The 21,150-nt window shown below is 49.3% G+C and overlaps 1 protein-coding gene across 1 annotated transcript in view; it reads left to right on the top strand.

Moving 5' to 3' along the window:
• Window positions 1-1,342: 1,342 nt before the first annotated feature.
• Window positions 1,343-21,150, top strand: part of ARHGEF40 (Rho guanine nucleotide exchange factor 40) — a 32,652-nt gene continuing 12,844 nt past the window's right edge. The window contains exons 1-9 of the mRNA XM_015410425.1: window positions 1,343-1,396; window positions 4,468-4,665; window positions 5,647-7,408; window positions 14,282-14,402; window positions 15,577-15,682; window positions 16,312-16,410; window positions 17,033-17,149; window positions 18,501-18,599; window positions 20,177-20,304. Coding sequence (XP_015265911.1) covers window positions 1,343-1,396; window positions 4,468-4,665; window positions 5,647-7,408; window positions 14,282-14,402; window positions 15,577-15,682; window positions 16,312-16,410; window positions 17,033-17,149; window positions 18,501-18,599; window positions 20,177-20,304 — 2,684 coding nt within the window. The remainder of the gene's footprint in view (window positions 1,397-4,467; window positions 4,666-5,646; window positions 7,409-14,281; window positions 14,403-15,576; window positions 15,683-16,311; window positions 16,411-17,032; window positions 17,150-18,500; window positions 18,600-20,176; window positions 20,305-21,150) is intronic.

Genomic DNA, 21,150 nt, shown 5'->3' with positions numbered 1-21,150 from the left:
ACTGCAAACAATAGAAGAAGGAAATAGCCTAGAAAGAGCTCGGTCAGGTTTGCTGAGTTAGATTTATCTAAAAAAACACAGGGATTAGCAGATCATTTGTCCTTATTCTTAAATTAAACTATTTTGTGAAACTCCCTAAAGCTCACAATCACAATTGCTGCTGAATTTTGTACCTATGTGGAGCTGAGTTTATATTGTATACTTCTGAGTAATAAATGCTGTGGAGAACAGCTGACCCCCTTTGGAGACAGAATACTGAATGAAGTGCCCTTGTCCGACCAACCTAGGCAAGGCAGTTCCTATGTATGGCTTCTCTTGCATGAAGGAGTGTGCCTGTATGTAACTAAGAGTGTAATCCTACAGAGTTCATCCTAGGGTTGCCACTCTGGCTTGGGAAATTCTTGGAGGGTTTGGGAAAGGCAAAGGTTAAGGAGGGGAGGGAGATCCACGGGGATGTAATTGCATAGAGTCCGCTGTTTCCTCCAGGGGAACTGATCTCTGTACTCTGGAGATCAGTCATCTTTGCGGGAGGACTCCAGGCCCCACCTGCAGGTTGGCAAGGTTACAGTGACCTTAGACTGAGTTAACTCTCCATTGGATTGCATTGTTAGTGTCTCCTCACTTGAGAGACGGAGGCAATTCCCCATGAGAGATGGAAATCTTCATGTGTTGAATAATCCTGAAAAAGTTTCAGTGGACTTGTCTTCACTGAAAATTTCTGTCTCTGAGGTGACTTTAGGTGACTGATGGTTCTTTCTCTGTGGTGTTTGATGCAGGTTTCCCCCCTGTTGTCAGGGTTGCTAGTGACCATTGTGCGTTGAGAACCAAAACGGGGGTTAATCTCCGCCAGGTTATATGAAGGACTGATAGCTTTAAAACGAAATGTTAAGAAATGCTTCAGAGCTAATGGCTAACAGGAGTTGAAGGACAAACAGTGCCATTCCAAGCAGAGTGACACTGTTTTAAGCCCCTTGTCTTAGAAAGGAGTAACTCTGGTTAGGATGACACTGTAAGATGTGAACCAGGATGTCCCCTGTTTTAAATGTTGCCTCTGTCCACTCACCAGATGGATTTCTTGGGTCCTGATCATACGCAGAATTAGCCGCGCGATAGGCACGAATGCCGGGCAGATTTTAAGGGCACGATCACACGGGAACATCTGGCAAGCGTCCTTCACCTTTCGCCAACCCGTTTCGCTCTGCCGAAGAAGCAGAGTTAAAAAATACCGGTGAAACTGCAGTATCAAACGGGTTTGCGACGGGCCGCAGACGGACTTCCCCGTGTGATTGCCCCGGCGCGCTCCCATTGCATCAGTGATCCCTTGTTGAAGCGCACCGGAAACATGCGGCGAAGGAAAAAACCCGATTCACCCGCCGCTGCGTCTGATCACACAGTGGTGGGTCAAATTGATATGTCGCAAAATGCTCCCCCCCACACATTATCTGGCACGTGTGACCGCAATCTTGGTCAGCGTTGAGCATCTTGACTACAATATTGACCTACCTTACAGGATTGTTTTAAGGATTACTGAGTTAATGTAAGTGAGCGACTAAATGAACGATATAAATCCTTGTTAATAATACCTGTTGTTGTTCTTAATAGGTGTAGTGTGTCTTTCCCTTCCCGCTAAGTACCTATGATTGCCCCTGTACATGCTAGAGATTTCAGGTTCAAAAACTCAGTCTTAAATCCTGGTGCCGTTTCCGTGTTCAATATATGTGTATATCCTGAATGTGGCAGTGATTATGGAGGACTAATTGGGTTGCCACCTCTGGGTTGGGAAATACTTGGGGATTATGCGGGTGGGCCCCAGAGAAGGCAGGGTTTGGGGAGGGGCCTGGAGAGCCACCACCAGTCTGAGTAGACAATACCGTCTATGATGGACCAAAGGTCTGATTCGGTATAAGGCAGTTTGATGTGTTCATGTGACTTCAGGAGGGTACAGAGGCATAGAGTCCACCCTCCAAAGCAGCCATTTTCTCCAGGGGAACTGATGTCTGTCAGCTGAAGAGCAACTGTAATACCAGGAGATCTCCAGACCCCACCTGGAGGTTGGCAACCATAGGACCAATCTGGGGCACGCGTGTTATTCCAGATGAATTCATCTGAAACAACAGAATGAGACAAAGGGTTGAAGGTGCTGAACCCAGAAGTCAGGAGTGACCCAGTGTAGTTCCACCGTTCCCTTTTATCCCACGAGTCGCACTTTCAGGCCGAGAGGGTTTCTGTGTATCTCCAAAGCTCACTTGCCTGACTGTTTTAGGATGCAAAAAGGTCATTTCGCTTGCTTGTATTGAGGTGCTGGATTTTTAGGGCATCCTGTTTTTTTCTTTCCTTTCTCGGGGTGTCTATCGAGGCGTAAAAACGAAGCAGTTGAGGTTGTGGGTGATGTCTTTGAGAGAGAACAAGAGAAGATACCACCGGCTCTATTCCCAGAGGAGGTCGGCCGTCTGTGTTTCTGCAGCCGCTGTTCTCACTGGAACCGTCTGCCTCGCACGCTCTCCAAGACGCTGAGCCAAGAAGGGGCCTCCCCGCTCTTTCCTGCCAGTGTCTGCGTGGGAAGAAGGGGGGTTCGCCTCTTCCTGCTGGAGACAGAAAACTTTCCCTCACAGAGGCTGGCTCCAGGTCTGTGCTTTCCTGCCCCAGTGCCAGAAAGTGGCAGCCACGGTGGTGAGGGGAAAGGCGGGAAGGGAGGAACCGACATGCCCTCCACCATATTATAAAAAAGGCAGTTAGGCTGCTTCAGAGCAAAGCAACCAGGTGGTAGTCAGTCAAAGCTTTTTTGTGGGAAGAAGTCAGTGGGCAGTCACATTGCCTATTGAAAGAGCATGTGCTTTGCATGCGCAAGGTCCCCGGTTCAATCCTTGGTGTCTTCAGTTAATGGGTCTTGGATGGCAGAGTCATGAAATAGTTGTTTGTTTGTTTTCTGGGGAACCCGCTGCTAGTCAAAGAAGAACAGTAAGAAGCGGTTGGCCCAGGGAGATGTGGGTTCAAATTCCCTAATGGGGTAACCTTGGGTTGCTGTCCTAACATAGCCTGATTTACCTCACAGAGTTCTTGCAAATTCTCCATAGAACAGCAGAGTAAAAATGTAAACAGAGAAGGAAGGTCAATTTAACTCCATATAAATAATTTTTTAAAAAATCAGAATTCCCCTGTGCAGATGCAGAGTGTTTTTCCATTACACTTCCTATCTTTAGCTAGCCTGTATATGTCTGGGGCTAGGAGGGGAGGTTTCCAGGCAGCCTTGAGCCCCAGAAACTCTCCTTTTTAAAATGTAACTTACCAAAATATTTCCCCTTCTTGAACGTGTGAGTTTTAAATGGTGCAGACAAGTTCATTCTGAAGGGTAGCAGTGCCTGATCTCTCCCCCCCCCCCCCCACAATACATTTTTGTTAAGGTTGATTCAACAGTGTAGCTCCCCTGTAACTTTAAAAGGAAAAATCAATTTTCACATTTTCAGTAACCTAAGCCTATTTTCCAGCATACACCCTGCAAATTGAGCCGTAACCCATTCTCTAGTTTTCCAGAACGTTCAAAAACAAAACACAAATAAAAAATCAGTCCGTATTAGCAGAGTCATTTGATCTGGATTCTGGCACAAAGGCAAGTAGGCTGATTTCCCCCCCCCCTCTCCTCCAGCAGCCATAAAAAAGCCAAAAACACTTTGAAAGAGAGTTCCAGTATGAGGTGTGGCTTTGGATCATGCTAGCAACTAGTAGGCACCGTGCGAAAGGAGGCTGTTGTGCCTCTTTATTAAGTACAGTTGGAAGATTTGGAATAATGGCTGCCTCTTTCGGTCGCCCCCCTTCCCTTGCTGCCCCCCCTCCATTTCCTTTGCTGGGTGGAGCTGCGGAAGGAATGAGCTCACAGTTGCTAATGTATTCCAGATGGAGCCTCGGCTGCTCTGTTTCCAGGTCTTGGCACCCTCCCAAACTCTTTCTTTCGGGGCTGCCCCCTCACGCCCCTTCTCTTTCACACATGGCTGATCTCTGCCCACGTCTGCCTGGCTGCTCGGTTCCATTTGGCACGCCGGTAGGGGGCAGCAAGCAGTCTCTAGGCATGAAGCTCCCTACGTGTTGCGGGTAAATCAAACCTGCCTGACTTTTAGCTTGCTGAGCGAGGCAGAATTTAGATAGGGGTCAAGGAAAAGGGGGACGGCCCTGGCACCAGAGCAGTGTCATGAGCCATGATGTGTCGCATGGGAGCGACAGATCAATGAAGGACGTGGTACTCGCGTGACAACAGAACAGTGTGGCTGGCTGCACTGCAGCAGGCTGGAACCCGGGCCTGTGTGTGATTATTTTGAGGACTAAATGGTGCGGTGATTTGCATGGGGTGTGGATTCCCCAGTGTCGTATGGACATCAAAGGCCCCCGTGGCTTATGGGAAAGCAGGGCAGGCCCACGGGTGCTGCTGGATGCTAGCCGCTATCATCCCACGTGCTCTCTTTTTTGTCTTCCCAGGAACCTGAACCGGTGGAGGAGTGTGTTCAGAGCACACTGGCTGCCTTGTACCCCCCCTTCGAGGCCACTGCCCCCACCCTGCTGAGCCAGGTCTTTGAGGTGCTGGAGCGGACGTACCAGCACGACGCCTTGCGCTACACCCTTGACTTCCTCGTTCCTGCCAAGCACATTTTGGCTCGTATCCAGAGCGAAGCCTGTGTGAGTCTCTGCATTGGTCTGGCTCTGTTCCTCCGGAGTACCCTTGGAACGGGAAATTGCCTCTCAGCACAGGGCCGCACAAAAGCCGTTTGTTCTGATGCTGGAATCTCAATGCAGCCCTCCTGAGGCTTAAAGTGATCTAAAGCTTAGCTCGAGAACCCTTTCTTCCGTCCCAGAGCTGCATCCTAGAATATTATTGTGTCTTAGCTCCATCACCCACCCAAACAATAATGCCCCACTGAATCAGCCCTGTGTGCCGGTCCAGTATTGAATGGTGTGTGTGTATGGTGAGGGGGGTAATTCTTTGGCTTTAGGGATATGACCGGCCTCACAGTCCTTTTGTATAACCAGGGTTGGGAGCATTTAACAACTGCAAAATACAAAGACAGAAAGCAGAGGTATGATTTAGTACCTGAGAATTCCAGCTTACATGTAAAAATAAAAGCAGGTTTCTAGTCCTCAGGACTATGAAAATATGCTTACAAGTGAAATGGTAAAATATTGGGCACTGGGGGAAAAGTTAATTTGTATTTCTGATGGTCAGATGGTGACTCTTTGTTCGTTTATAGTGTTAGGAGAAGCAGCATGCATTATGCAAAATAAGCACATTTAGGCGTTTATGCCTTATTTATCCATGTCCCAGAATTCAGTGTTTGTTGATTCTGTTTATTTTTAAAGTGCAAAGCGTACACAGTCCTTCTTATTTTTATTTACCTCATTCGTGCTGTACCTTTCTCCCCCCTGGGAAACCAAAGCGGTTTACATGGTTCTGCCCTCCTTCATTTTATCCTCCCAATGACCCTATGAGGTCTGTTAGGCTGAGAGCATATGACCGTCCCAAGCTCACCCAGCAGTTTTCCATCACAGAGTGGGGATTCGAACCTGGGTCTTTCAAATCCTAGCTTGACGCTTTAACCACCACACAGCACTGGGTGTCCAGATAACTCACCCTCTCCTTTTCTCTCTTTTACAACTCTTCAGGCCCAATACAGCGGCTTTGTCTTTTGCCACGAGGGTTGGCCGCTGTGTCTTCGAGAGAAGGTTCTAGTGCAGCTGGGTTCGTTGCCCTGGCAACACCTCTGCCCCGGCGATTTCTACCTGCAAGTGGTGCCTCACCGGGAGTGTGCCCCACGCCTGGTCCTGAAGTGCCTGTCTCTGGAGGGCCGTGGTGTTCAAGAGCTGCCTGTACCCCCAGACTCCTACCCGTTCCTCTTCACTGTCGAGTGGCTCAACGGCATCAACAAGGAACGCCGAGCCGGACGCCTGGAGCGCTGCCTGCTGGCAGACGGAGAGAAGGTGTTGAGCCTGCCCTGGGCTGAGCTGGTCTACCCCCAGTTTGTGCACAAGGACGGGTTCATTGTGGGGCAGCGCTGTCCCGCGGATTTGGCTCCTGAGGTGCTAGGGGCACGGAGTCCAGGGGACGGGCGCCACTCTGGTGGGGAGAACCGGGAGTCTGAGGGAGAGTACGTTCACCTGCTGGAGGTCAGCCCCACCCTGCACCAGGGGCCAAGGATTCCAGAGCCTTGTGGGGCTCAGATCCAGACGATGCCCGCCCGCAAGGGACACCACAAGAACCGGAGCCGGCGTCACCGGGCCTGGCTCCACCACAAGTCTGGGTGCGGGGAGAACTTTGCCTTGCGCAAGGCCTGCAAAAACCAAGAGGCCGAGCAGTCTAGTCAAGAGAGGAGCGCCCAGGGGGACAGAACTGAGCCACACCGAGGTAACCCTATCTGGGCCTCGGACCAAATGTCAAAGCCCTTCCAGGTGGTGGAGAGCCTGTGTTCCAGGCAACCGGTTCAGAACCAGGAGCCCTCTGGGGCTGAAGCACGACCAAATGTTTCCGGTGCAGCTGTGGCGGAGGACAACGGGCTCGAGAAAGCAGAGCTGCCGGGGCCTGTAAACCGAGATCCCACTCCGTCCAGGGAGCTCAGCGACGAAACCCCGTCTCCTGCTTCAGTGACACCAAAACGCACTGCCAAGGGGAACCGAAGGAAAAAGAAAGGTGCTGGGAGAGGCGCAGGGGGCCGAATCAGGCAGGGGGGTGACTCTGCCAACCAGGAAACGGGGGCTTCTGCTGATCTAAGAGACCCAGAAAAGGAAGAGATCTGCATTGGTACAGGAAAAGAGGATTCTGGGAAGGGAGAACAAAGCTTTACTAATGGCGAACAAGCCGTCAGCACTGAAGAATGTTGTGCGGGCACTGCCGATTGTATTGGCATCAGAGAGATAAGTGGCATTGAAGGAGATGGGACCCCTGGTGCTGCGGAGGAGGGTGCCAGCTTTGGGGAGCTGGCTGCAGGCGCTATAAAGTACGGCGTTGGCGTCAGAGAACCAGAGGACAGCGCGGAAAAATGTTCTGCTGGCGTAGAAGGCAGAACTGTTGCCACCAGAGAAAGAAGCATTGGCAGAGAAGACCCAAACCTTAATGCCAAAGACCAGGCTGCTGCAGTTGATGGTGGGGAAGAAAGCACAGGCATGGAAAAGCAGAGCGTCATGGAACAAGGGGCCGCTATGGAAGGGCATTGCATGGGAGAGAAGAGCCTTACCGTTGGCATGGAAGAAACACTGCTGACCAAGTTGCCAGGGAAGGAAGAGCCAAGCGTCGATGGGCAAAAGGAAGCCCCAAATGTTGCAGCTGAACAGGCAGTGGAGGACATACAGACGGCCCCTCTGCCTGCTCCGGTTCCTCTCCAGCAAGCTGTAGACTGGGATCTTTTGTGCTCAGGTGTCTTTGCGCTAACAGGTAGGTTGGTGCAAGATCATTTCTGGGCCAAGGGAATGCTCAGTAATGGGCTCGTTTTCTCCTTCCCGTGGCCCTTAAAACGTAAAGAGAATGTTGTGTCAGTATCATTTCCGTTTTATCAGCAGAGACTCTGTGGCTTGTTAGTTTAGCTAATTTATTTATTAATAGGCCACCTTTCTCACTGAGACTCAAGGCAGATCGCACAGTGTACGTCAGTACAGTCGAATAGCATGAGGCATCTAATGAGCAACGCTGTAGGACTAGTACTGCAAAAGTTAGAAACAGTGCAGAAAATATTAGACAGATAAGCCAGACCATGTAAGTGGTACCTTTCAGCTGATTTTAAACCACTTTCCAAGTGTTGCTGTCTTTGCCCATGGAAGGCATTGCAAAAGATCCCAAATGTTCTTTACTCCCCGCAGTAACACATCTGTTCCTTGGAAATCATATTGTCCCTGAACTCAATCCATGACGCTCAGTTCCTGGGATAATGTCCCATCCCATCACCCTGTGTGTAACCACAGTAATTACTATAATGGCTATTACTTGTACTGTGGTTACACTTATGCGAGGTACCTACACCAGTTTGGTGTAGTGGTTAAGTGTGCGGACTCTAATCCGGGAGAACCGGGTTTGATTCCCCACTCCTCCACATGCACCTGGCTGGATGACCTTGGGCAAGCCATAGTTCTGGCACAGCTGTTCTTGAAAAAGAGCAGTTTCTGTGAAGAGCTCTCTCAAGCCCCACCTACCTCACAGGGTGTCTGTTGTGGGGAGGGGAAGGGGAAGGCGTTTGTAAGCCACTGTGAGACTCCTTTGGGTAGTGAAGGGCGGGGTATAAATCCGCTCCATCTCTGCATTGGTAAGATGGACTCTTCCCCCCCACCCCAGCCCTCCATTATTCTGGGATGGGGACAGAGCACCACATTTGCCGGATGGAACTGGTGCTAACAGAATTGGATAAGCAGGGCAGTGGTTGAGAATTGCCCTTCGCACAAGGTGAAGCAAGGCTTCTGTCTCAAGGGCAGATTGTGACTGCTCTTAAAGACTGCCGAATGGGAGGCAGAGCTGACCTATGGGGAACAATCCACCAGGAAGTACTCCAGCATAAGCCACACTGAAATGAGGAAGAAGTTATTTTGTTCATTTCAGTGGGGATTTCTCCAGGAGAATTTCCTGGGGGAGTTGTGCTGTATATTCACTATAATGTGCTCCTGGAGTAGTGCCATTCTGATTTTCTGCCTCAGTCATTTAAATGACTTGGGCCAGCCCTACCTAAACAAAATGCTCAGTTGTAGTCTTACGCGATCTTTAATGGGGGCTGACTTCCTGAGTAAACTACAGAAGGGGGCCTGGATTGTAATGGAAGAGTGCCCTATAGGGCCGGTTCACCAGTCAAGCCACCCAGGTGACTGCCTGAGGCAACGCAGTGAGGAAGGCACTGATACACCTCAGGGGGGTTGGATCAGCAGGATCACTGGAGTAGTGCCATTCTGATTTTCTGCCTTAGTCATTTAAATGACTTGGGCCAACCCTACCTAAACAAAATGCTCAGTTGCAGTCTTACGTGATCTTTAATGGGGGCTAGCCCCACTGAACACAGGCTGACTTCCTGAGTAAACTACAGAAGAGGGCCTGGATTGTAATGGAAGAGCGCCCTATAGGGCCGGTTCTCCAGTCAAGCCACCCAGGTGACTGCCTGAGGCAACGCAGTGAGGAAGGCGCTGATACACCTCGGGAGGGGGGTTGGGTCACCCCCAGCCATCAGCAGGATCGGCAGTGACTTGGCTTGGTGTCACCTCCTACACTGGTGCTGGCCAGGTCCAAGCCATGGCTGATGGTAGAGCAGGCCCAGACAGTGACGGGGGGAGCTTGTTTGGGGCCAAAATATCTTGAACGGCTGTGCATATAGATAGTCCAGCCTACACATTACAATGCAGTCTTGTACTCCCAAATCCACTCCCCCTCCGGAGATCTCTGCAACAGTGTTTTTAAGCTGCCCGATCCCACTGTCCTTTAGCTAGCATTCAGCCATCTTCCTGAATGTCATGACTCTGAGGAAAGCAAACCAACCTCGCTCTGGCCACACCACAACGGTTTGCAAAACCCCAAAACCGCTCCCCGACTCGAAGCCACAAGACATGACTCAAAATAACACCAGACCCTGATCACGTTACAAAAGGCATGCCACTTTCAAAATGGGAGGCAGACCTCCCTGAGGGGGTTGATTGGAAACATAAGCAGAGACAGAACAGAGAAAAGGGGAGGGGGAAGGGGAGGAAGGGATAAAAGGGAGAAAAACTTGCTTTAGAAGAGCTTGTGTCACTCACTGACTCCTAAGAACCCTGCCCCCAAAGTCTCCCTGATTAAAGTACCAGCCAGATCTTCTTGAAAGCTCATGAGCCAGGCATGAGAGAGACAGCCATCTCTTGTTGATCGTTCTGTGTATCTTCGTATTCACAGCTACACTGCCTCTGAACCTAGAGATTCCATTTAGCAAACAGCTATTGGTAGACCGAGTCTCTGTGAAATTGTTTTTTAAAGGACACCTGAGATTGGATGGGAGACCACCGAGGAATACCAGGCTTGCAATACAGAAGCAGGCAATGGAAAACCACCTCTGAATGGCTGCGGTCACACACACGAAATAATCCACTTTCAGTGCACCTTCCAACTGAATCTTGCCAGTCCACACAGTAGTCCAGTTGGAAAGTGTACTGAAAATGGATTGAAAGTGGACTATTTAGTGTGTGTGTGTCCACAACGTCTCTGGCCTTGAAAATCCCATGGAGTCACCATAAATTATAAGTAAAAGGTAGTGAGGCAAATGAACCCCCCCCCTTCTATGAATGCTGCAGAGACATTTGGAATCACCTGTAACCAGAGGTCATTTCGGGGGGAATCGCGGGGGATCGCAGTTCCCCTGGGTGAGGTACATGGGTGGTTTGCTTGTTTTCTTCCACATGTGCCATCAGATAGGCTAGCCAGCTCTGAGTTGGCAATACCTTGGAGATTTTGGGGGTGGAGCCTGAGTGGTGGGTTTAGATTCAGAGGAATTAGCTGTGTTAGTCTGTTGCTGCAAAATAGTCCAAGAGTTCAAATAGCACCTTTAAGACTAACCGTTAAGTCTAAGACTAACTGAGTGGTGGGTGTGGCCTTATGACACACTTCCGGTGATGGCAGGGCGGGGGTGTGGCCTTATGACACACTTCCGGTGATGTCAGGGGTGTGTGGCATATGCTAATGAGTTATGCTAATTAGTTCCCCTAGCTCTTTTTCTACTAAACGACCCCTGACGGTAACAATGTTCTGTGTTTCCTGCTCAGCACAGAGGTCATCTGAAAAGACTCTTAGTGTGGATGCAGATTAATATTTTTAGAGTAAATCTGCAACCAAGATGCAGTAGACAAGAAAAGTGGAAGAAATTCCACAGTGGTGTTGCTGTGTTTCTAGGAACAGGTTAATATAATGGACAGGGAACATGGGGGGGGGGAATTGGCTCTGTTTTAGCCTTAATCAGAGGTCATTTCGGGGGGGAACGCGGGGGAACACAGTTCCCCCGGGTGAGGTGCAGGGGGGCAGGGCACATGACGAAGCCCCGCCCCCTGCTTCTGGCCGCCCCGCTTCCAGCCCTCATTCAGCCAGGAGGAGGCAGGAGAAGAGGGAGGGTAAGTTGCTTCCTCCCCGCCTCTCCCCACCCCTGCCTGCCTGGGGCCAGGGAGGGCCTTGGCGGGGCTTCCTCACACTCCCGCTGGCCTTGCAGGTCCATCGCCGGGCCCCTGATGTCAGGGGGTGTGGCATATGCTAATGAGTTATGCTAATGAGTTCCCCTAGCTCTTTTTTTACGAAATGACCCCTGGCCTTAATTTTGTAAATTATTATGTAAATTCCATGTTTGGAATCAACTGTAAGTTACTAAAAAGGGGAGGAGAAATACTGGGTTGCCAGTTCACATCACAAAGTTTTATTTGTTTACTTAATATATACCCCGCTTTTAGGGACCTAAAGTGGTTGACAACATTCTCCATCATCCCTGTGATGTAGATTAGGATGAGTGTGTGTGACTGGCACAGTGTCCCACGGCAATCTTCCTTGTCAGAGTAGGGATTCAAACTTGGATCTCTTAGATCCTAGTCCGAACTCTAACCACTGGACTATTGACAGACATGACCGTAGAATTCCATGCTAAGAAATTCACTCCCAGGCACATGTGGGCCCAATTTGGATTGGGGCCTTCTCCCCACTGCCATTTTCCCAAACCAAATCAGGTCCACACAAGCCTGGCAGTAGTCCAGATGTCTACCACATGGACGTTGTAACGTGTGAATCGATTTTGAGTGATCACCCAAGGCCTGATTATCTGGAGATTTCCCATACCAGAGAGCCCTGTCTGCAAACTGTATGTTATATAACAGCTGCTGTGTGGCGCTAATAAATGGTATGTGCTTACAGGAAATGGAATTTTTGGATCAGTGGATTATAGTGCTTTTTCCAACTCTGAACAGTAACATAATGCTGGGAAGATGGGGCAGAAATTTTTTTATGGAGAATGAGCTCAGAGGTTCTTCCTGTGACTTTAGAAAAAAAAAGTTTGTTTTTTGTTTGGTAGGAGCAGATGGCTTATGTACACTGGCGGCCTGTGCTGAAATGTGTCCTCTGTCTTCCCTAACCTAATCCAGTATTATTATAAACCCTGTGCCAGTGGGCAAATGCTACAACATTTTCTTCCTTGGAGTAGCTGCATCTAGAGGGCCTTTCCAAACTGGCATACCCTGGTTTGGGACCAAGTGTACTCTTGAGAAGGAGCTTCATCCAACCCAGTCTCAGCAGAGGATCGATTCACACATTATATTTTAGTAGGGTTGCCAGGTCTGAGTTGGAAAATACCTGGAGACTTTGGGGATAGAGGGCGGGGTTTGGAGAGGGGAGGGGCCTCGGCATAGTAGGACGCCATGGAGCCCACTCTTCAAAACAGCCATTTTCTCCGGGGGAGCTGACCTGTGTCAGCTGGAGATCAGTTGTAAAAGTGGGAGATCCCCAGGCCCCACCTGGAGGCTGGCAACCCTATCCTAAAACTGCAATATGTAAATTGATACTGTGAGTCTACTCGGCCATAACAGAATTTGTTCTGATTTCAGCCTCGGTTCTATCTTCTGAATCCTGTTCTAGATGACATTGTATTTATCCTTTTCCTCTCAGGAGTGATTCCCTCTGATTAGATTCCTGTGGAATCTACTGTTTGATGTCTCCTCCCCATATGAAGCAGAGAAGTTGGTGTGATGTCACGATTAAGCCATTAGACTGAGGAGACATGGGTTCAAATCCCCACATGGCCATGAGGCTTTCTGGGTGATCACAGCCACTCTTGCTCTTCCTCTCTTTCTCTAGTCATATATTTATTTATATCCCACTTTTCTCCCCAGTGGGGATCCAAAGCAACCCCCCCTCTTCTGTTGCATCCTTAGAGCAACAACCATGTGAAATAGGTTAGAGTGACAGAATGTGACTTGGCCCAAGGTCGCCTAGCAAGCTTCCATGGCTGAGTGGGGATTTAAACCTAGGGATAATGTTCCAACACTAACCACTACATCTCTTTCTCTGTGTGCCTGTGTGTAATTTTCCTCACAGGAGGGAAGAACCACATATGCTGCTTTGAGTTCCTTGGAGAAAGAGTGACATAATTCCTATTCACTTATATCTGTTTTCATGCCCCTTGCACTGCATGCTGGGAATGACTCATCTATCCCCTTACGGGGCGGGGGACATGAGACTGTCTCAGTGCTCGGTTAGACTGTCATAGTGAACTTTGAGGGAGACACACCAAGAGGCATTTCTACTTGAGCCCCACATAAGCCTCTCAATGAGAGTTAATCTTTTATGTACTAGGAACACAACTGTATTATTGGTGGAGGGAAGAACAGAAGCACAGAGAAAGACAGCAGAATTTTCCACAGGGGAAAAGAAGGCTGTCTGGTTTTGTGGCCCAGTTCACACAAACAGGTAGCCACACACTGGCCGTGAGGAGCTGTGTGTGTGGCCTAGTTCTGTTTGGCACTTGGCAATGACCACACAGGTCACTGTGCAGAGCAAATAATTAGAGTTCAGAACATTTCTAGAGTGACCCATAACCGGAATTTTTGGTACTAAATGGAAAGCTATAATTGCCCATTATGCTCCATCCATGAAAGCTGGGACATTGCTGTGACCCTGTATCTTTATGGTGTAAATTCTTTGCATGTAATGTTAGCAAATACAGTAACAGCTGAGTTCATTGTAGTACCTGACGTGTCAGCCATGACTACATTGTTACTGGTCCCCAGGACAGTTACCCAGTTTCTGTGAGATTTGGTTAGCTACCGTGAGGTTGCTCGTTCATGTGAATCAGGCCTGAGAGTTCTCCCTAGTTCTGGGCAAATTGGTGTAGAGCTAGGCCCAGGGGTCATTTCGTAGAAAAAGAGGTTCAGGAGCTCATTAGAATAACTCATTTGCATATGCCACGCCCCCTGACATCACCGGAAGTGTGTCAGAAGGCAACACCCACCACTCAGGCTCCACTGGACTGTTTGTGATTGCTAGCTATTGGGGGGGGAACGTGCAGATCTGTCGTCACAGAGGAGAGAGAGCTTGTACCTGAATAAAACTCTGTCTTAAAGGTGCCACTGGACTGTTTTGGACTGGGGGGCTGGGGGGGGGGCTCTGCAGCTTACCTGGCTGGTTCTTGCTCTGACTGAGGGCTGCTGGGAGCAGGGGGCGGGGCTTGTTGCATGTGCCCACCCCCTGGGCTCTTTACTGCCGGAGCTCCACTCCTGTGCGCTCCTACAGGAAATGACCTCTGGCTAGGCCTTATAATTTCCTTGTGTTTCATCTCAACAGGAGGAATGGACAGGGCTGGACGGTCTTTGCTGACTGTGGTGCCTCAGCCTATTCGAAACGGGCTGCCCCCAGGACAAGATGTTCTGGTCAACACCCTGAGATACCTGCACTCACTTCTCAGGTGAGAAAAATAATTGCCTCTAAGGGAAGAATTCCTAGGATGAGTCACAGGAAATGCAGTGTGTCATCCTGTCTGGATCAACTGCTGCATTAGAAATGTAAAGGAGTTTTAAATGAGGTTGATTGCTGGGATTTCCCTAGGAAACAAACCCCCCCACAAAAACAGTTAACTAGTTTGTTGCAAGAGGTGGCAAACTCTCAAGCTGCAGGTGAAGAATTGCATTTTTCCAAATACCCCATCTTAATTAGACTATGTTAGCAGAAACATGGTACAGCATGTGAACGTCTAGGCTTAAAACTTTTCCACTGTGTGTTCATTTTTTAATAGGGTGTTTTTCCATAGGGGAGCAACAAATATATGACGCACCTCCAGTGTAGTCCAAAGTGGTACTATAGTATCACCTCGGAATTCTACCACCTCAGGAGACCAACTAGGTGAAACAGGTGTTGCTGGGGATGTGGCACCATTTTGTAGAATGAGTTCCCACTGGGAAGCTCCTTTCAACAAGGCCATGGGTCCAATCCTATGCTGTGGTGTGGAAGTCCCAACCAGAATTGGGCCCCCACAGGTACTGATAAAAGGAGTCCCCTGGTGGGAGCTCACTGTGCAAAATGGCAGCACATTGCTGGGGCAGTCTCGGAAATGCCCGTCTCATCTAGTTTCCCCCTCACTGTTCTACATGTGTAGACCAGGCCTCAGTTGGTATCTTTAAAGCTTAACTGTAACTGCTCAAATGTATGTAAAGTGCTTTGGACAACTTAGTAAAATCACTATTATGTTAATTATGCTAACTGTAGTTCAGTAACCCCATTCCCATCAGCACCCTGCTCTTCAAGTCATGTTTTCCATCATCCTATGTGAGTTAAACATGCATCAGAGCCCCCCCTCCCCCCCAGGAACAAATGGATGTCCAGATGAGGGTCTCAGTTCCACACAACCTTCCTGTATGTAAAATGGGTATAATCAAGGGCTGTGGTGGAGTCATTCTGAGGATAATGTAAAGAAACACTGCTAGATAATAGTTCCAAATGAACAAGGAAATGTCCCAGCCAGCTGTCATATTTTGTTGATGTTGCTCTTTGGATGACTGCTTGCTAGCCCCTGCTGAGTGAGCCTGGCCTCTTGGTGCAAACTGTGGCCTCATTTTTCCCTTTTCCCCTCACAAATGTTCCAGGAAAGAGCAGGAGGCCTTGGGGATGACTGTGCTCCTGGACCTGAGCCAGGTGGACGACTGGGCCCTCCAGGCTCCTGTGCTGTTGCCGGCCTTGAGGACGTTCCAGGTATGAAGCTCTCTTTCCGTGCCCCCCCCGACTCCCCCCATTCCTCTGTGGGTCATGTTGATTTGCTTCTTATGTTGTGCATTCTGTTGTCTATTAAGATGTACAGTTTCTAAAAACGAACAAAGAACCTCTCAAAGAAATTATTGTTGCAATAAATTAAAATTGGTTTTTTATTTATTTATTCCTTCAATTTATATACCGCTCAAGGAACACAAAAAGGAAAAGAAAAAAATGATAAAGAGGAAAAAACGTCGCCAGCAGTCTCATAGTATAACGGTTTATGTATTTGTCTGAAGTTATTGAACGTGGCCCTTTCTCTAAGTTCCTCAGCCTAAGCACTCAAAATGGCACTAGACTAAAACACTCCATTTCTAAGACGTAACAAGGCACAGGCTTTGGTGGATCTTCGTGGGCCAACAGCTGTGTTGTTGCAGAGCAGATGTTTGAGGATGCCCTTCCCCATGAGGGCTTGCTGTATCCCACGGATCATTGCCGCGCTTATGGCTATATTTTTGTGTGCCCCACAACCTCAACATTGGGCTTCCCCCGCCTGTATCTTGTCATCCCTGGCTTCTGCCCTATCTATCTACGTTCTGTCTGCATGAAAATGAAACCTGTTTTGCTTTTAGGAGGCTTCTCCACCACCCCTGAGTCAGTTGCTGGCAATCTTACCCCCTGATGACCGCTTCGTACCCCATGAGGAGGAGTTGGCCTTGGATCCTGCTGTGGTACGTTTCCAGTGTAGCAGCCTTGAAGGCTATTCATTAGGGGAACTGTATGTGAAGAACGCTAACAACATGGACTGAACCCGGAAACAGAGTCTTGTAGAGGAAAAAAAGGATAAAAGTATTGTCTGTCATCATGACCTGAACCCTGCTAATGACTGGAGAATTCTGAGCAGGTTACACAGATTAGCCTCAATATTTTAGTAGCCCCCATTCAGCTTCTTATTTGTTTTACCCGAACATTCCACCCAGCTGAAGTCTGTTAAGCAACCCACGTCCTTATAGGGAGGGACAGATCACACAATGTATTTCTATACACTTCAGTGCTGTTCAGTTAACTCTAATGCATTTTGGGCCAAAACTGCTGCTAAACTAGGTGATCTATAATGGAGCTGTGTAATAATGCTGGAAAAGGTCTAAATGGCTACCCCGTGGGATGCTGCAGAGTAAAAGTGTGAAGAGGCTAAGTAACATCGCTTTAGCTGCAGCTGAAATTTCACTACATATTTTTACACAGCAATTTGTGTTCAAGTGTTGTGGGGATGGAGGGCTTTGGGTTGGACAGTATTGAAGGCGCTGCGTTGCAGAAATGGTTTGTGTCCGAATCAGTCTCTTTCATCTGCAGGAGGTGGTGGTGCTCTCTCTTCCTGAGCTGTCACGTTACGTGGCCCTAGACCAGCTGACTCCTGCACTGGGTGGGGCCTTGCACCATTCACCACGCAAATGGGTGGGGGCACGGCAGGTAAGAGAGACTCAGAATAAAGCGGCCCTTGGGTCGCCCCACTGTGCTCACTCTTGGGAAAAAAAACCCTCCAACCTGGCACAGGAACTCTGCCTTTACCTGCCTACTTATGGCCAAGCTACACAATATGGGTGTTCCCTGGGGCCGGGCCGCCATTTTGAAGTAGTGAGTTCCCAGTTGGGAATTCTTTTAGATTGTGCTGCAGGGTCCCAGTTCTGCTTGGAACCACTGTGGCATGAAGGATCTCCTTCCCCCCCCCTCCCTGCTGTTTTTTGAACCAAAATGGTACTGGAGGGGAGTATATGGGCAAATAACACCTCCCCCAACTGTTTCAGGTCAGAAGAAGAAGAAGAGGATGGATTTATACCCTGCCCTTCACTTGGAGTCTCAGAGCGGCTTACAAACTCCTCTCCCTTCCCCTCCCCACAACAGACACCCTGTGAGGTGGGTGGGGCTGAGAGAACTCTGACACAAACTGCTCTTTTTCAAGGACAGCTGTGCCAGAGCTTGTGACTGACCCAAGGTCACATCAGCAGGTGCAAGTGGAGGAGTGGGGAATCAAACCCGGTTCTCCCAGATTAGAGTCTGCACACTTAACCACTGCACCAAACTGGCAGGGGGAGGCAGGAGCCCATCCTCCTCCTGTGCTGTGGCGGTACTGACCAAAATCAGCTGCTTGTGTTTCATTTATTTATTTATATATTTGTTTGTTTTTACCCCGCCCTCCTTGCCAAGGCAGGCTCAGGGCGGCTTACGTAGGAAACAATAAATAAAACAATATAAATATTGATCTAAAATACATGATGTGTTGCCTTTTAAAGTCCTTCCCAGCTGGGAACTCAAAGCTTCAAAATGATGGGCGCCCTTGCAGACACCCATACCATCTACCTTGGTTCTTAGTATACTGACCCCCTCCACCCCTCCTGACTTCCAGACCTACAAGAACCTCCTCTTCACATAACCTCATCCAGACTCTGGGCCAATGCTCCCTCTAAGCTGTAGAGTCTTGTGAGCAAAAATTCTACTTTGTGAGCTCCTGGCATTAAAGTTGTGAGTGAGCGATTTGGCTACTGCATCAATTAGTTTGCTCTGGAGCCCTGCTTCCTGAGTGGAGACAAAAAATGTGTGAGCCAAAGCCTAAAAAACTGTGAGCTAGCTCACACTAACTCAGCTTAGAGGGAACACTGCTCTGGGCTATACGAACCTCTCACCTAAGTCCCGTGTCCTCAGTTGCAAGTACCGTATGCTCAAGCCACTGTGAAGTCCTAGATCGGGAGAGTTGTTCTCGGTGACCTTCGCATATCTTGCAAGTCCCGCCATTTTGTGATGCTCGCTCTCGTTCTTTTCGCAGGCTCTTGAGCAACTGCAGACACTCTGCTGCAGCGTCCTAAAAGCCGTGTGTGAAGCCAAGGCCCACCTCCAGGCAGTGGGAACAGCCATGAGTCAGGAGGTAGGCCTGCTCCAGAGATCGCCAGTTTAGCTCTGTGGACGGAAGCACACCCACCGTCTCTATAGCTTCCTTCCACCAACTGTTACCCCGGGAGAACAACCTTCACCCCTACTCTTGTATTTGATCTGTGCCCTTTTTGTGAGAATCCATCTGTTAATTAAAGTGTGTGATAGATGCCCTAAATAATTGGGGGCTGTTCTTGGTTCACATCTGATTTCCTCTTGTAGTGACTGTATGCCACTGTGTGACACAGAGGCTGTGGTCACACACACTAAATCATCCACTTTTCAATCTCTGAACCGGCAAAATCCAGTTGGAAAGTGCATTGAAAGTGGATTATTCAGTGTGTGAGACCGCAGCCTCTGAGTGTTGGGCTGGAGGGGACATTGGCCTGATCATTGTGGCTTTTCTAATGTTCTTAACATGCTCTTTGTCTTCAGCATCTGAAGCCGGGCCAAACATATGAGCCACCTCAGATCTATCTATAGACTTACTGTGGCCCCGGCCAGACGTGCCGGAAAACGCAGGGGGGTGCGGCTATTTGCGTCGTCGCATTCTGATGCGCTATTATGTGATCAGACGCGGCGACGGCTTCCCCGCAGCAAAGAGGACGACGGGGGAGGAAGCCGTGTGCTGGCGCAATCACACTGGGAGGCTTCCATAGGCGGCCCGTGGCAAAGCATTTGCTAGTACATGCGGTGTGCTAGTTTTTTTACTGCGCAGCTTCGGCGGCTTGCCACGGGTTCGCCACGGGAGTGCTACGCCTCCCAGATGTTCCCGTGTGATCGCGCCCGGATACTCCGCGGGACTCCCGTGCCTTCAGCGGGGCAAATGCTCCGTGTGACCGGGGCCTGTGTTTAATTTATGTTACTCCTAAAAATAGTCATAGGGCACACAGCAGCTCCTTCAGAGAGACTGAAACCTTTTGTGTAGTGTGCATATTTCAAAGGTACTGTCACAATAGTGAGGCTGAAAAACTGAGGCCTACTCACTGAAGTAGAGACCAAGCCTAACTCGGAGCTGTATTTCTTAGCCTGCACATGGAGGCTGATGTGATTCAATGCTCCTCAAAACAAAGAATTCCCCACACAGGCACTAGCATGTTAGGGAGAAACTAAGGTACATTCCTTCTTCCTGACACCTAGTTGTCTTTCTGCAGGGAATCGTTTTGTTTGGAGGGGTTTGAATTGCGTGAGCTCCCACCTGCTGTCTGAAGGGCTACAGGCCACACAAACAATGGCCACCTTGGTGCGAAATAAGCCTACACGTCTTAGGAATTGGGTTGCCCAAGCCAAATTTCCAGCAACCGGGAAATGGGGCTTTGGTGCCCTGCATAGCTCTGTGCCCTTTCCCCAACTGACAGGAACGGAGGACACACCACTGTAAAGAGTTTGTCCCACTGCCTTGTGTTGTTGTGGTGAGGCTGTTGTGTGCAGAGCGAATTACGACTGCCAGGTTGGATGGCGATACCCTGTACTCCAGCGTTGCGGTGCGCCTGTTTGGGGCTGATGGCCTGGTTTGTTAGCTCCACCTCAGCCTTCACTCTGCTGCATTCACCAGCATCTCCTCCCCCACAGGAACCGTTGGCACAAATCGCCTCACACCAAGAGACGATGCAGAAACTGCTGTCGGAGCCCCAGCTCCTGGAGCTCCAGCGCCATGGAGGGGCCTTGCTGGCACAGCTGCCTGCACTGGGGCCACACAGGTAAGGAGCTGGAGTCTACAGCAGGACCCTCCCTCACCCCCTCCTGTGTTTACTTTTTATTTACATTTCTCCCCAGTAGGGACCCAAAGGGGCTTCCAACTGTTCTCCTCTCATCCATTTGAGCCTCACAACAACCCTGTGAGGTAGGTTAGGGTGAGAAGATGTACCTGGCCCAAAGCCACCCAGAAAGCTTCTGTAGCAGAGTGGGGATCTGAACCTGGGTCTCTCAGATTCTAGTTTGACAGTCTAACCACTAAACCACATTGGCAGCCAGTGTTTTAAGGCAGACTTCTTCCAGAACGGCTATTTGTCAGCACAGTTGTGTCAGACAATTACACCGCCAGGTGACCATCCATTTCAGTATTGTTCAGTTATGCCTCCTGCACTTTGAATGAACCCTGTAGAGCTTGAGGGAACTCTAATTACTGTGCGTTTAAAGCTCCATAAGGGCTGCTTGTGCACCCCCGGGGCCAGTCCTACTAGAGAATCAAGGTAGGCGACCATCTGGGGAGTCAGATTTCCGGGGTCACTTCCCCTACCGTGTCTTGGAAAGTGAGAGGAGCTGCTTGCATTGCAGTGGGTAGAAGAGATGCACCGAGGCAACTTGGTAGTTTATTGGCTGGGCAGCAGGCCTTTATCCTGGGGCAGCCAATCTCCATTAGCCCCCAAGAATATAGAGAGGGTTATAAACAGGGAGCAAACAAAGAAGCGATGATCATTAACAATAAAAATATGGTATCCTGCATGCTGTTTATCAATTTTTTATAATGTATTTTTTAAAAATATATTAATTTAGGGAATTTACAGCCCTCCTTTCTTCTCAAGGCAGTTTACATCAGGAATCGA

The sequence above is a fragment of the Gekko japonicus genome, unplaced genomic scaffold (assembly GCF_001447785.1).
Source record: "Gekko japonicus isolate JY-2015 unplaced genomic scaffold, Gekko_japonicus_V1.1 scaffold2021, whole genome shotgun sequence".
Taxonomy (NCBI): domain Eukaryota; kingdom Metazoa; phylum Chordata; class Lepidosauria; order Squamata; family Gekkonidae; genus Gekko; species Gekko japonicus.
The sequence above is the reverse complement of the archived record's forward strand: the minus strand, read 5'-3'. Positions and strand labels throughout refer to the sequence as shown.